Source organism: Glandiceps talaboti, chromosome 8, assembly GCF_964340395.1.
Source record: "Glandiceps talaboti chromosome 8, keGlaTala1.1, whole genome shotgun sequence".
NCBI classification, from domain to species: Eukaryota; Metazoa; Hemichordata; class Enteropneusta; family Spengelidae; genus Glandiceps; species Glandiceps talaboti.
The window spans coordinates 20,115,612-20,129,264 of record NC_135556.1 but is presented as its reverse complement, the minus strand read 5'-3'; the positions used below and the strand labels follow the sequence as shown (position 1 = coordinate 20,129,264).

The 13,653-nt window shown below is 35.1% G+C and overlaps 1 protein-coding gene across 1 annotated transcript; it reads right to left on the bottom strand.

Annotated features, from left to right (window-relative positions):
- Positions 1-342: 342 nt before the first annotated feature.
- On the bottom strand, positions 343-13,252 carry LOC144439318 (uncharacterized). The gene is made up of 8 exons (XM_078128599.1): positions 12,233-13,252; positions 11,960-12,118; positions 8,095-8,199; positions 7,651-7,779; positions 5,606-5,793; positions 4,441-4,916; positions 2,367-2,604; positions 343-1,680 (listed from the first exon to the last, which is right to left on the bottom strand). Exons 1-8 carry the CDS (start codon positions 13,250-13,252, stop codon positions 1,248-1,250), a joined length of 2,748 nt encoding a protein of 915 aa, XP_077984725.1. The 3' UTR covers positions 343-1,247.
- Positions 13,253-13,653: the final 401 nt, after the last annotated feature.

Here is a 13,653-nt window from a genome sequence, read left to right as displayed (position 1 = left end):
ACAGCCCTGACAATTCCATGGCCACTATCACAACCCTGGCAATCCCATAGCCACTATCACAACCCTGGCAATTCAGGCAGGATAGAGGTTGCAATGTGCATGCTTTTAATCCTATATGCTTATACAGGTTGCAATGGATTGTATGTTTCCCAGGGAGTTGAGGAAGTACAAAGGGCCATTGTGCTGATATAGATCCATGCCAGGGGTAATAATTGTAAAGTGCTTAGAGCACAGAGTGGGAAAGCACTACTGAAAAACTAACATTGTCATCCCTATCCACTATCACAGTTGTGATGATCCTAATGATACTGTCACAGTCCTGATAATACTAGTCACTATCACAGCCCTGATAATACCAAAGCCACTACCGCAAGCATGGTAACTATCATCACAACTTTGGATTGGCATGGTGGCCATCCAGATAATAGATTGTGACAAATGAAATTATTGAATTATTTTATCACCAGAGGTAGTAAATCAATGAAAGTAGACACTATGACATGTTATCGCAAGATAAAATATAACTATTAAGATACATATATGTCACCACCAACTAATACCAAGCCCATGTCTGTTTTATGTCAGTGTACTTTTTATATGGCATCATCTGTGTTCTACCTCTCATAAATTTATATATCCAAATAGTTCATGTAACCTGGGTCACTAGAAACGTAATCTCTACTGTATGTGGTACTGCAATCACTGTTTACACACATGTACCAGTAAATATGTAGTACTCTTGTATCAGCTATAAATTCCAAAATTATCTTAATAAAAATCTCATAGGCTCATCAGTTTTGAAATTTTATGTCTCAACTTAATCCATGCTGAAATAACATAACTGATGGGGGTAGGGGTGTATATTCAAAGTTTAACTACACACAACTTCAGATATACTATTTTCTTTACAATTTATGTTGTGGTTTTATGATGTGACACACTTTACAATTTTTTTTAACGTATTTTTTCTCTGCATCATATTTTTAACTCTTGCAATTTTTTATGTACATACTATTGAGGCATTTATTGTGTAATGGTCTTTAAAAACTAAATTACTATTATTATTTATTTATTTATATTTATGGTTCTTCCTCTACTGGATCTGATGCAATTCCTGGCAAATACTTTTCATTATTACCTTCCAACAACTTTTGAATTTATTACAGAAAGTTAAATCTTTTGAAAAGAAATTGTTTGTGGTGTTTATTTGCCATCAAGTTGTGCAGTGGTTACTGGTTGTGTAGTAATTAGCTTTTCTTTAAACTTAATTTTTGCAAGCTTTCATCAGTTCTCAGTTTCAATCTCATCAGTTTGGACATCAATACCACATAATCCTTTTCATCTACTAAACTTCCAGGTAAGTTTTTCAGAGTTCTCTTTTCTTCATCAAATCTCTGTCTTGCATTTTGTAGTTCAGAGCCTTTGTCTTGTGCATCATTTTCTACTTCTTGTCCTTCTCTTGGTGGTATCTCCACGCCAGGATTTATCTCTTTGTGTTGAGCTGCCTGGATTATGTCACTGCATCCTTCGATGGTTTCTTCGATTTCAGACCTGATATTTTGTAGTGAGTTTCTCATTGCTTGGCTCACTTCAGCGATTGATGTGTGGACCTTGATACATACATCATCCGGCATTGCCTCATACAGAGTATGAATGGCTAATACTAATTGATTTTCATTTCTGTGAATAGAAATATAAGAGGAAAACTGTTACTTGGGTATTTGATGTGTGACTGGATGTACTGTCCTTTTCTGCTGTTGATACATACATTGTAACTCCATTTTCAGAAGCATTTGCAGTTTTGTGTCTGATTTTTGATATGCAATGACTGAAAAAAAATTAATTTACAACTTAAAATTCCTTACTTGAGTTCCAAAATACATTTTTTGTATATGAAATATCAATATGAATTTATATCAATGCACATTGAGTATGTACAGTGTGGAAAGTCAACTGACAATAAAAGTGCACAATTACATATTTGATAAATTTGGAACCTAGTACAAGTTAGTCTCCTTGGGAGTAGTCTAGAGGCTATCCATTGCCCCCCCCCCCCCCCCACACACACACACACACATCTAAAGATCTCTCTTCTCAAGAGAAGAGATTCAAAGCAATGGATAGCCTCTAGACTACCTTGGAAGACAAAGTCCTGCAACTACAAATACGGTATACAAAGGTACTTTTGGGCTAAATCTGAATAAAGAATAATGATCATACTTCTAGTATGGCACATTTGTGTCAAGTTTAAATGAAGTTGGCTGATTCACATCAGACATATGGCTCTGGACAAACAGACAAAACACATTCCTAAAGCCCCTCTTGGCTGTTGAAGGCTAAAAAAAAAAGCGATCTTATATACTTGCCTTGTGCATATCTTAACAACAGAATTATTGTACCCCATTTCTTGTAATTGGACTCTTACACCATTCAATACACCATGAGTATAAATATATCCAAAATGTTGAGGTAATTTCTGAAAACCAACAACATCCTGTAGTACTTGTGTAAGGCACATTAAGTTGGTATATCTGGAATGTATCAGCATCTCTATGGCTAGCTGTGTAGCATCAAGTGTTTTGATAGCTTTTGTGAGTTCACTGTCTGTAAAATATATGAACGAGTGAGTGAGTGGGTGAGTGAGTGAGTGAGTGAGTGAGTGAGTGAGTGAGTGAGTGAGTAAAAGACTGATGGTTAATATAAGATACTCATTATCTCCTCGGTGTGTTGAGATGGAAAAACAGCAACGGCATATATTACTTAGTGCACACATACTGCTAGCCTAGAATCCGGTCATAGGGTTTTGCTCTCATTTTTTTCCCCCTACCACGCCTTACATTTTACTAACAACCTATTGTTTTAATGAAACTACGATCAGAAAATAGGCACAAATTCTTTTTGTTTTTTTAATTCTACCCATTGTGAGATGATTTCAATAGCGTCACCACATGATTAGAACCAACTCTGAGGGTTAATTTGTACAATGTAAACATGATTACCATATTTAATGTCACTGTGAGAAATCATAGTCCAATTTTAGGTTGCACCGTTCTAGCAAAATGCCTGGCATGGTAGGGGAAGAACGAGAGCGAAATTCCCACATAATTGAATTGTAGGCTAACATACTGTGCAGTGTTGTATACAATTGTAATGAATCAAAAAATAAAAATATCTATCATATTCAAAGTTTACCAAAAGGTTATTACTACTAGCTACAGTAACAGTGTTTAAATGGAGAATTAAACACATGTACGTCTATTTGGAAACTGATATCTTGACAAAGAGTTAACGTTACATACAAAGAAATAGTGCTCACTTTTACACATTAACAATGAGATCATCAAGACTTTGTCTATTTGTAAAATGAATGGAAACAGAGCATCATGAACTTCTGTTTGTTTCACATCCTTTTAATGAATATCTATTTCCAATTCCTGTTATTCCCATGGCCTGTGAGTTATTCAAAGCCATAAATAAAAATTGTACAACTGTATTTCCTGTTAGGTACGTGATTACTGCTGTAAAAAACACACGCAGCTATGAAATCATACTTCCATTTTTAAGTTTCACAACTTGAACTAAGTGTGTGAAACTATAAATTTTGGCTATAAAATATACAACTGTGCTGAGAACAAATTTGTAGTTATTCAAGGACTGCAATAAAATTTGTTTTTCCAATTTCCACTCCAAACGAAACTTTCATATCATGTATCATAACTGCTTAAAAGGGAATGCCACTCCACGAAATAAAGACTTTTTCATAAACTTTGGGTTCTGAAGAGTCCTTTAATAATTTCATATTACATAAATTTCACAATTGCCAAGAAACACCAAACAAAAATTTTGTTTCAAATTCATTGTCCTAGCAGTGCCCAGCGTTGCCTCATGGGAGTTAGCAGACATACATAATACATGAATGATGAATAGTCAGGACTATTTATCTGAAGGTAATAAACACTTAGGAGTCATGAATATTTTATTTGTTGTGTAATACATTTACATTTCTGCTAACTCCCATTAGATAACTCTAGATGACTACTAGGACAGTCAAAGAACAATGAACATCAAACATGTTTCTGGTGTTTCCTTTGTAATCGTGTAATATTTATATGATGTGAAATCATGTGAAATGACTCTTCTGAACCGGAAGTTTATTTCCTGAAGTTGTGAAGGTTTTTGTGGAATTCAGTGTGATATTAGTTTTATAGTGAAATATATCATATAACTGACACATAAGTAGATGAAGTATTTTTTTCATTACTGTAACATAAACTTTCTAAAATTTCAATAAGTGGGATGAACAAAGTGTTTCTGTTCAATCATGTCTGGCAATAGGTAGAAACTTCATGAATTTTTTTAGGTACCAACAAATTTGAAAAATATCACGACCCCTATCAATATCATGTTCCATTGCTAGTCATCATGCAGTATGTTAGTTACCTTTCAGTTGTGGTAATTTGTTGTATTCCACAGTAAATTTACCATTTACCATATCAGTTGCAGTCAAAGTGGCAGTACCGACACACTGGATTCTGTGAATGCCTTTGTCAGTACATGATTCAGATCTTGTAGAGTCATCCTCAGTATGCTCCAACCATCGCAGCACTAGAGAACAGGTACAGGTTCCGTCACTGTTAAATTGAGGTAATGTTGTCATAGTAACCACTTCTCGCTGGTTGCCAGGAGACAATACAAGCCTCGATTGTTTGTCTAGCTTCTGTCTCTTGCTTGGAGGACTGTCATTAGGAGCTGCACTTCCGACATAGGACGGGTGTATACTTGGACCCGATGAGGGTTGATGTAGAGTGCATGATGATGATGTATCTTCAGATTGCCTACAAGAAGATACTGAATCACTGTGGTCTATAGTTGGGCCACCTACACACACACTAGATAAACTCAACTCTGAGACTGGTCTGCAGGGAAAAGAAACATAATACAAGAGGTGAAACTTTTTATATGATTTACATGGCTACCTTTCAGACAACATCAACTTCATATGGAGAATAACAAGGTCTAACTCTATGAATAAAGCTAGACAAACAAATCTATCATGATAGAAAGTGTCAAACACTTCCTTGACATAAATCACGACTAGAGTTAAATGTTGTTTTCTGAAGATCTAAAACTCCAGTAAGAACCCAGAGGAAATCTGGCAAACATCACATATTCCCATTCATTTATAAAGTGAATATGTACCATAAGATTAATTATGATCCCTTGGGAACAGAGGTTACCATAGATTTTATATAGCTACTCTGAAACACAGCGGCTGGGAACCCAAGACAAGAGACTAAAGAGCCAAAATAGATTTTACCTGGCACTTATTCTGGTGGGGAAATCTGCTAAAAATCCTGAAGACCTGAATGTACTACTTATTACAGCCCTTAGTCAGTACCGAAAAAACTTACAGATGATTTAATATCAGCAGATAAAAAGCTGATGGTAGTTGGTATCCTTGGTCCCTGTTCAGAATACGTCTCTTCTATCTGATGTAGATGGCTTCCTGCACTTTACGTTTTAACCAGAATACCAAAAAGACTACCCAAAAACTTGAACATCAGCAGATAAAAAGTTGATGGTTTTAGTTTGAGATGGTACCTACCTATCACTACTGTTCTCCACTTTCACTGTAATGACCCATTTATCATCGATAACACGTTGCCAACCATGTTTGACATACACTCCTCCTTTCTTGGTCACCTCCGACCCATGCTCTTGACCCCAATTGACCTCTGATGTGCTTGGCTCCTTGCAACTCTCCTTCCCATCATAAAGGCAAACTAATGAGTACTGGAAAAAAACAAGGAAGAAAATTGTGTCTGGATAGGAATATGATACGAGTGTAAGAAACTAAATCTATGAACAGGCTTGGTAGTAATGTAAACTATTAATTCCAAATGCCATGGTATGTAATGAAAGACATAACAAATCCTAGTTTTGGGTTAACCCTACGTAGTACACAATGTACTTTTATCAATCTACAGTAAAATTATTGTTCGGAAAATAAACAGAGACAAATCAGAACAAATACCATGCAACATACTTTTGACTTATATCTGTTAGAAATATACAAGTTTACAAAAGGATTGATAGAAAGACAAACAAGAACAAATACTATACCTGTCCCATACTTTGTGGATCAAAATAGGATCCATCGAGTAGGTAACAATCCTACAGCTAATACTTCAACTACATTTATGTCATGGCATGTAGTGCATAGTTTAAAACCAGTGTACTTTAATATAACACCATGTTATCTGAGCTACACTGAGTGTACATTGTATTCTACATTATTTTGTACACCAAGTGACTGGTGTAACTTTCCTTTTTAGTATGGGCCAATTCTGTGACTGTTTACAGACACACATTTATGTAAAATTTGAGATAACTATGTGATCCACTGATACAGTACTCCAAGAGCCTTGTTGGTATACATCTTCATTTGAATTGGCCATATTTCAACTGTTATACACAGACAGACATTACATGACATACAACCAGTATGTTTAGGTTATGACCTAGACTTCTTTTACAGTGTGATTATTTCTGTAACAAGAGGACAAATATTTCAGAAATCTGAGATTATAAAATTACAAAATTTTGCATGGATGTTTGATATCAAGTGTACATATACAATGTATACAGTTATACCTTGATCAATTCTTACCCACAGTAATAAAACAAGACAAAGTTCAAGGTAGATTTATAGTCTAGCACTCCATCGGCCCCCTGAGCATGTTTTTTTTCTTCCCAGATGTTCACATTAATCATATAGTTTCCAAAGTACAGCTATCCCTCGATGTGATTTGACAATAACTCTACTGACAGTGACTACCCCCCCCCCCCCAAGACATTGATACAAGAAGTCAAAGTTAGAGGATCAAACTTAAGTTCAAGGGTAAATGTTTTGATTAGAAAATGATGTACGAGTACATAAAGGGAAAGTTTCAATGTCTTGAAGTTTCTCTAGTTTCCAATATTTCATTTAAAAGCAAAGACATTACCCACTGTTTTGTTTAGGTCATCAAAGTTAGGAATTTTTTTTGGTATGTGACTGCAAATAGTTAGGAGACATGAACAACTTTCAAGGACAACAATTATTTTAAGAGAAAATCATATACATGTGTAGGAGCTACTAAGTCCTAGCACAGAGACTACATAATGGCTTGAGAATTCGATATATAATATTTCTATCTGCTTATTATTCAAACCTACAGTTTTGATGAAATATTTAAGGGTACCTATCACTTCTTACTTCTTCAATATTGGTGCTGAAAGTCTTGGAGCAATGACTCAACTCAAGAATTAAAGTTTGACGAATAAAAATTAAATTTTTTGCTAAGTCTCTGAGTTATTATTTTGCTTTATACCTGTTTTAATATTTAGGAGTACTTGATTTAGTTGAAACCACCTCAGGGTGGTTTTGAACTGATGCATAGTATATCAGTTTGGAACTGATGTAAAAGCAGAAGTAAATCGATTCAAATCCATGACTCAGTTTTCTAGTGGGGACAGAAACCTGTTTTATACCAATATAACTGAATAGATTGAATCTTTTCAAATTAATTCAGGTGGGGACAGGGCTTAATCAATTTTGACATTAGCATCATACACACATGTAAGTAAAATATTCCACATATACTGTACCTGGGTTTCACATCTATCTGTGTCTTCATCACCTGTGGCCATTCCCAGTAATGACTTACAAGTCTTTCGGATCATCTGGTCTTTCTCTTCACACAACATTTCAGCTTTCCTTACAGAAGCTACATTGGCCTTGATAAAAGGAAATTATGTCATAAAAACAATAAGCAGTCTTGACATTGATGGCAAGTAAAGTTTCAAGTTTTGTAAACATATGTCCAATTACCATGCGATATTTATTTACATGGAGACTTATTGTTCTTAGAGGTTGAAATGTGACAAATATACTACCAAACACAGGAAACTGTAAATGTTTCAGACAATGCAGGAACCAGGGACTTGCAGACATCGTGGCCACTCATGGAAAAATATTGACAAAAAATGCAATGTTGAGAAATATGGGCATCAAGAACTGTGGAAAACCTTCCTTGTGTATTATTTACCTACCTGTAGTCTTGATTCTAAGGCCTGGACTACTTTGCATAAATTTGATGAACTTGTGGAATCTTTGGTTTCCATGGTAATAGTATCATGATCATCTTCACAGGCATTCTGTTGGCAAACATATAAACAAAAAAGATAAGAAGTCTTACTATAGTCTACGGTTTCCTTGGGTTTTTTTCACTTACATTTTATTGCCATGTGTACTGTATTAAACTTACACTACATCTGTAGCATTTCTTTCTTCAGTTTGAAATCATGTTGAAATGTTCATTAATAGGTTTATATTTCATTACACAAGTACCAAAGGAATAAACACTATTTACAAACCAACCTAGTTGGAAACATGACATTTCTACCTAGTTTGACAAAGTGTTTGATAAAGTACCCTAGATGTGCTTATTCCCAGCTGCCCCTACATGATGTGGAAGAATGAGCCCTGGGGGTCAAATTTGTTTAAAAATCAAAGCAACTCGATTCACTTTAAACTTTGCCTGATGAAACCTTCCTTTTAAAACCATTTCAGAAATGTGCTTGTTCATCATCCCCTTTTCAAGGAACTGTCACTCTATCATTTTCCAAAGATTAAGGTAGAAAGACACAGGAAAACAAAGTAAAAAGAAAAATCTTCACACTTTGTCATATGGAAGCTTGATTCTGGTTCTTTGGAAGTAATCAAAGACACCATCTTGTCTTTTCAAGGAAATCATCAATCTTTTATTTTCCCATAGCGTTAACACAGTATTTGGCGGCCATATTGGATTGTACGGCCATATTGGATTTTAAAATTACTTAATTTTGCTAACAAGTAACATTTTGACCTTTCTTTTTTTTTTTAAAAAAATTGAATGGTGACCCCTGATTTTTTTCTTGATTTTAACTGAGTATGGGTTGGAGTTTTCTTAACAAAGTGGCTGCAAAAGTTTAAGCAGTATAGTTCTCAGGCACATTTCACGTTAGTCCAGTGTTCAAAGATATTGCATGTTGACTCCTTGATTTTTCTTCTTGATTTTAACTGAGAATGGGATGAAGTTTTCTTGAAGAAAGTGACAGAAAAAGTATAAGATGTTTATTTCTTAGCTGCATACAAATGTAATTTAACTATAATGTTTCCTGTCGTGAGGGAATATTAAATGGGAAATTTGAATACCGATAATGGTGAATCATATACCAAGTTCATGTTCGTTACTTAATAGATTGCAAAAAAAAAATGCAAGAAATGTGGGGAGAGTTTGCTGTTGTAGATTAAGTGATTGTAAAAACTGTACTGTGTAAATACAAGTTATCACTACTTTACATGATGCCCACTATGCAAATATGTCTCTATAGCTTCCCCATATATTGAAAGATCATATTTGTGTGCCCTATAAGCCAATTTGACGCACCACTGATGCGCACAATTTCTCATGACACACCAAAATTTGGTGTTCCCCTATCTCTTACTATGTGGTGACTCACAAGAAATCTCATTTTTTTCTCATTTTGACTTATAATAACAAAATTTGGGTATCATTAAAGGGTACACTGGGTGATCATGCATGGATATTTTGATTATTTGTGATTAAAAATGATTACTTGGGTTTGTGTACAAATCCCTACTTGTATATAAAATAACAAACCTTTTCCACATATTTTTAGTTTTATGTACTTAAATGTGTAACAAACCGTGCATTGACTGGGTCTATGTTACTTTATATTATTTCTTCAAGTAGCAAAATATAGCAATAGTATTTATGATTGAATAAAAAATCCATAGTTTTGTTATAGTAAAGAGTTCATTATGATGAAGAATATGCCCTAAATTGGAAATATGAGAGTTACAGTGTCTAAGAATGTTCTCTTTGCAATTTCCATTACTGAGAAGTTACAAATTGAATGAATGTTCATGTTTAGACTTAGCGGATATTATATCTGCATTGACCAGATAAATCTGCCATATACATAATATATTGTCACTTGTAATAGAATGGTGTAATGGTAGACTGGCTGTCAGTACATGTACTACAATCAGTGATTTGAAAAGGAATCACATGGGGTCATGACCTTTGACTACTGAGGAACTACTATTGGCAAATCATTGTCATGAGTCCTTGATTACCATACTAACTATACATATCTTCCTTTACCATTTGCACTGAAAATTACTCTGGTTTGCAGGAATGTTAACTTAACACATGTAAGTAATACTTGAGGAGTCACTCAGAGAGTGACAGATATCCAGACAACAGTGCATGCTATTAAGCTAGGAGTGATCACGATGGTTAGGTCATCATGGTGTTGGTTTTTGTAAACAGATCTCACCAATTTGTTTGGTTATTGTATGCATTCAGAGACTGCATTCTGTGACCTTTGTAAGCTCAGGAATCTAGACCTTATCTTAAAAAATTATCCGTCAATTCATTTTTCTTCAGTTAGCTACGATAATTATGAATGACCTAAAAAACAAAAAAGGCTAAGGGGCCTTGTTCACTGTGGTCTGAGCTATAAGTAACTAGATGAATAGTGATAAAATCCTAAAGGCAATTTAGAATGTTTTCATTCACATTTAAGAAGCAACACAGAACCAGTGACAGACAAAGGGTTGTTGTGATGTAGAATGACCAAGCAGTATTTTCTGGTCGAAAACTATTGACTTGGTTTGTTTTTGTACATATCTCCTACTGACATGTTTACTTCAGAAAATTATTTTTGCAAAATTAGAAAATTCATTTCTTGCTTTTTCAGTAAAAAAACAATTTCAAACTCATCAGTGACTATAATAAATGTTGTGATAAATCTAATCCAGGCTAAGAGTAGACCAGGACATAGACCCTGAAATGAACCCAAACTCTATAGCCTGGTAGGTTGTTATACTAGCAAGAACTGTTCATGACATTTGATAGCTTATTACCACTGAGGGCGCCAAACTCACGTCCATTGTGATATTATCAAAATGACATTATCAAGTTGAAATACTTGGCACAGAATCAGCACTTTGTTGGCTCTAGCCTAATTTCTGTAATTTTTTTCTTAACGGCTTAAGTCTCTGGGCAAGATGTAAACCACACTGTGCCCAAGTCAACCTAACTGTATAAAATTGGGACCTGGTAGGATGAAAACTGCAATGCTTTACTCCTATTTGCTCTCAGAGGCTCCAATATTATACTTCCCTCTGAGAATTGAAGAAATATAGAGAGCCGTTGTACCCCTATGCATACAGGTCCATGCCAGGGGTAATAACAATAACAATAATAATAATGGTAGTTTATATATAGTGCATTCTGACACTGTGCTCAAAGAGATAACTTCAAAGATAAGGATGAATTTTTAAATATATCAGTGCTATTTAGGGACATTGGAATTGAGAATACAGATGGATTCATAATATTCATTCTCTGGGTGATTCATTTCAAGAAATACATTAGGCCAAAAAAAAGAATTGTTTCTGGTCAGCACACGCATCACTTTCATACCCTCGCGTCGGTCTTTTTTCGTGTTTTTCCAGCCCATATGCAGTCTGCAGATGCAGGGGAAACACAAAAATAACCCTCCCTACTTCAGTGAAGACAACTGTAGAGCCAATCATGAACAAGCAAATGACATCTGCCCCACATACACACTTGCTCTAAAGTATTTTAATAAAAAGAACAGTGGTAACTCTCATAAATAGGAGATTTAATGACAGTACAGGATTGTTGAGAATAAAAAAAAAATTGATTCATTGCACCACTGTAAACTAAATGTACTGACTAGAATCACTTCTTCTTCTTTTCTTTTTTTTTTTTTTTGGGGGGGGGGGGGGTTTACAGCTACTGCTATACAACACTGATCAACAATGATTGTACTCCAAATCACAGACTTGTCAAATACATGTAGTAAAAGTTTTCCTTACCATGTTATTAATATTACAAAGCTGTAAGTCAGTTAGCATGAATCTGTTCAGTGTTTCAGACTCTGATTCACTGCTTGGAATGAGGAGGATTTGGTCACTGCCACAGTGGAGGAAATCATCAACTAACAACTGCCCTACATCCTCCCAGGTTTGGGCAACCTATAAAAGTGGGAAAAAAAACAATTTGAAAATTTTATTTCGGCGCATATTCAGCGCATATTATATAATAAATATTACACTATGTTACTATCATAATTTATTGTAAAAACATACCTGGAATGTTTTCTCCCATATTGCACAACATTTGCCAGTGGATGACTTCACAAGAACGACGCTGCTTCCACCAGAAACCATGGCAACACACATTTCACAGGAATCACTGAATGGCAAGGAACAATATTTCAGTAGTTTTCCTTCTTTAAACTGCAGCAGTTGTCCTTGTGATGTAGCAATTAGTGTCTGAATAATACAGTTATCATCCCTCTTTCTTTCAGAAGAAATTTCAACATCTGATTCTTGACAACATGACTTGTGATACTTTTGAACAAGAATGGCACGAACAGTATTTGCATATGCATGAGGCACAAAATCAGTACCATCAAGGTATGGATTTGAGTCACCTTGACCTGTATGACCTGTGAGGTCAAGGTTCAAAACAATCCATTCATAACCCCATATGACCTTAGTCCTTGAATTTGCATCAGCTTCATCAGTTTCCATGGCAACACTGTCACTGGTTTCACTGGCTCCCATAGCAAGTAACTGTCTGTTGATAATTTGAGAGTGAAAGAAAGTGCAAGGCTTTGGTAATGAGACTTTGTGTACACTCATCCATGCATCTCTGCTTGACAAAGTGTAATAAATATCACTTTCATGAGTCCAACAAACCAGAGGTCCATCAACGAGATTCATTCTTTGCAGACTCATTTGACTCTGAAACTTACCGATCGCAACAAATGCTTTCCTCTCGAGAGATAATAGTACAAGTGCATACACATTGTTCTTTTTTTGGCTTGTAGCGCTACTCTGTCTTCTTTTATGTACTTCCACAAGCATACAAGGTAACACAAGTCCAGTCAAGGTCTCTGCCACACATTTTGCAGCAACAACCTGCAGGGTGACATTTGGCAAACTCCATGTGATAGGGTGTCCCCTAGTCTTGAATTCACGGAGATGCTCATCAAAATCTGCAACCAGGGCTTTAATTCCATCATTTTCTGTTGAAGTTATTTTGATAACATGATTTTTGAATGTTAACAAGGTCTGGCTTCCTGTCTTTCTGTTATGTGCCATGAGTGTCTATTACTTTGGTCACTTCTCTGAAATATAAAGAGGAAAATTAAAATAACTTATCATACTGCACACACATAGTGCCAATATTTGCAAGTATATTGTATATTGTACATGTAATTATGTGCATGTTACTCTGTGTATATACTTCTCTTTGTCTAAGCTTGGTAGCTTGTTGACAGGACATTGATTTTTCACATTTTCCTGAAATAGTAGTTAATAAAATTGTTTACAAGTCCAATTCTCATTTCTTTTATATTGTGTGAAAGAAAAACAACTATTCACATTGATATGGTAGATGACTGCATTGTATTGTATTGTATTGTATTGCAATTTGTATTGTGTATCATTTTGTGTTGCATTGTCATGCATTGTATGGTATTGTATTGTTCTGTACTACACTG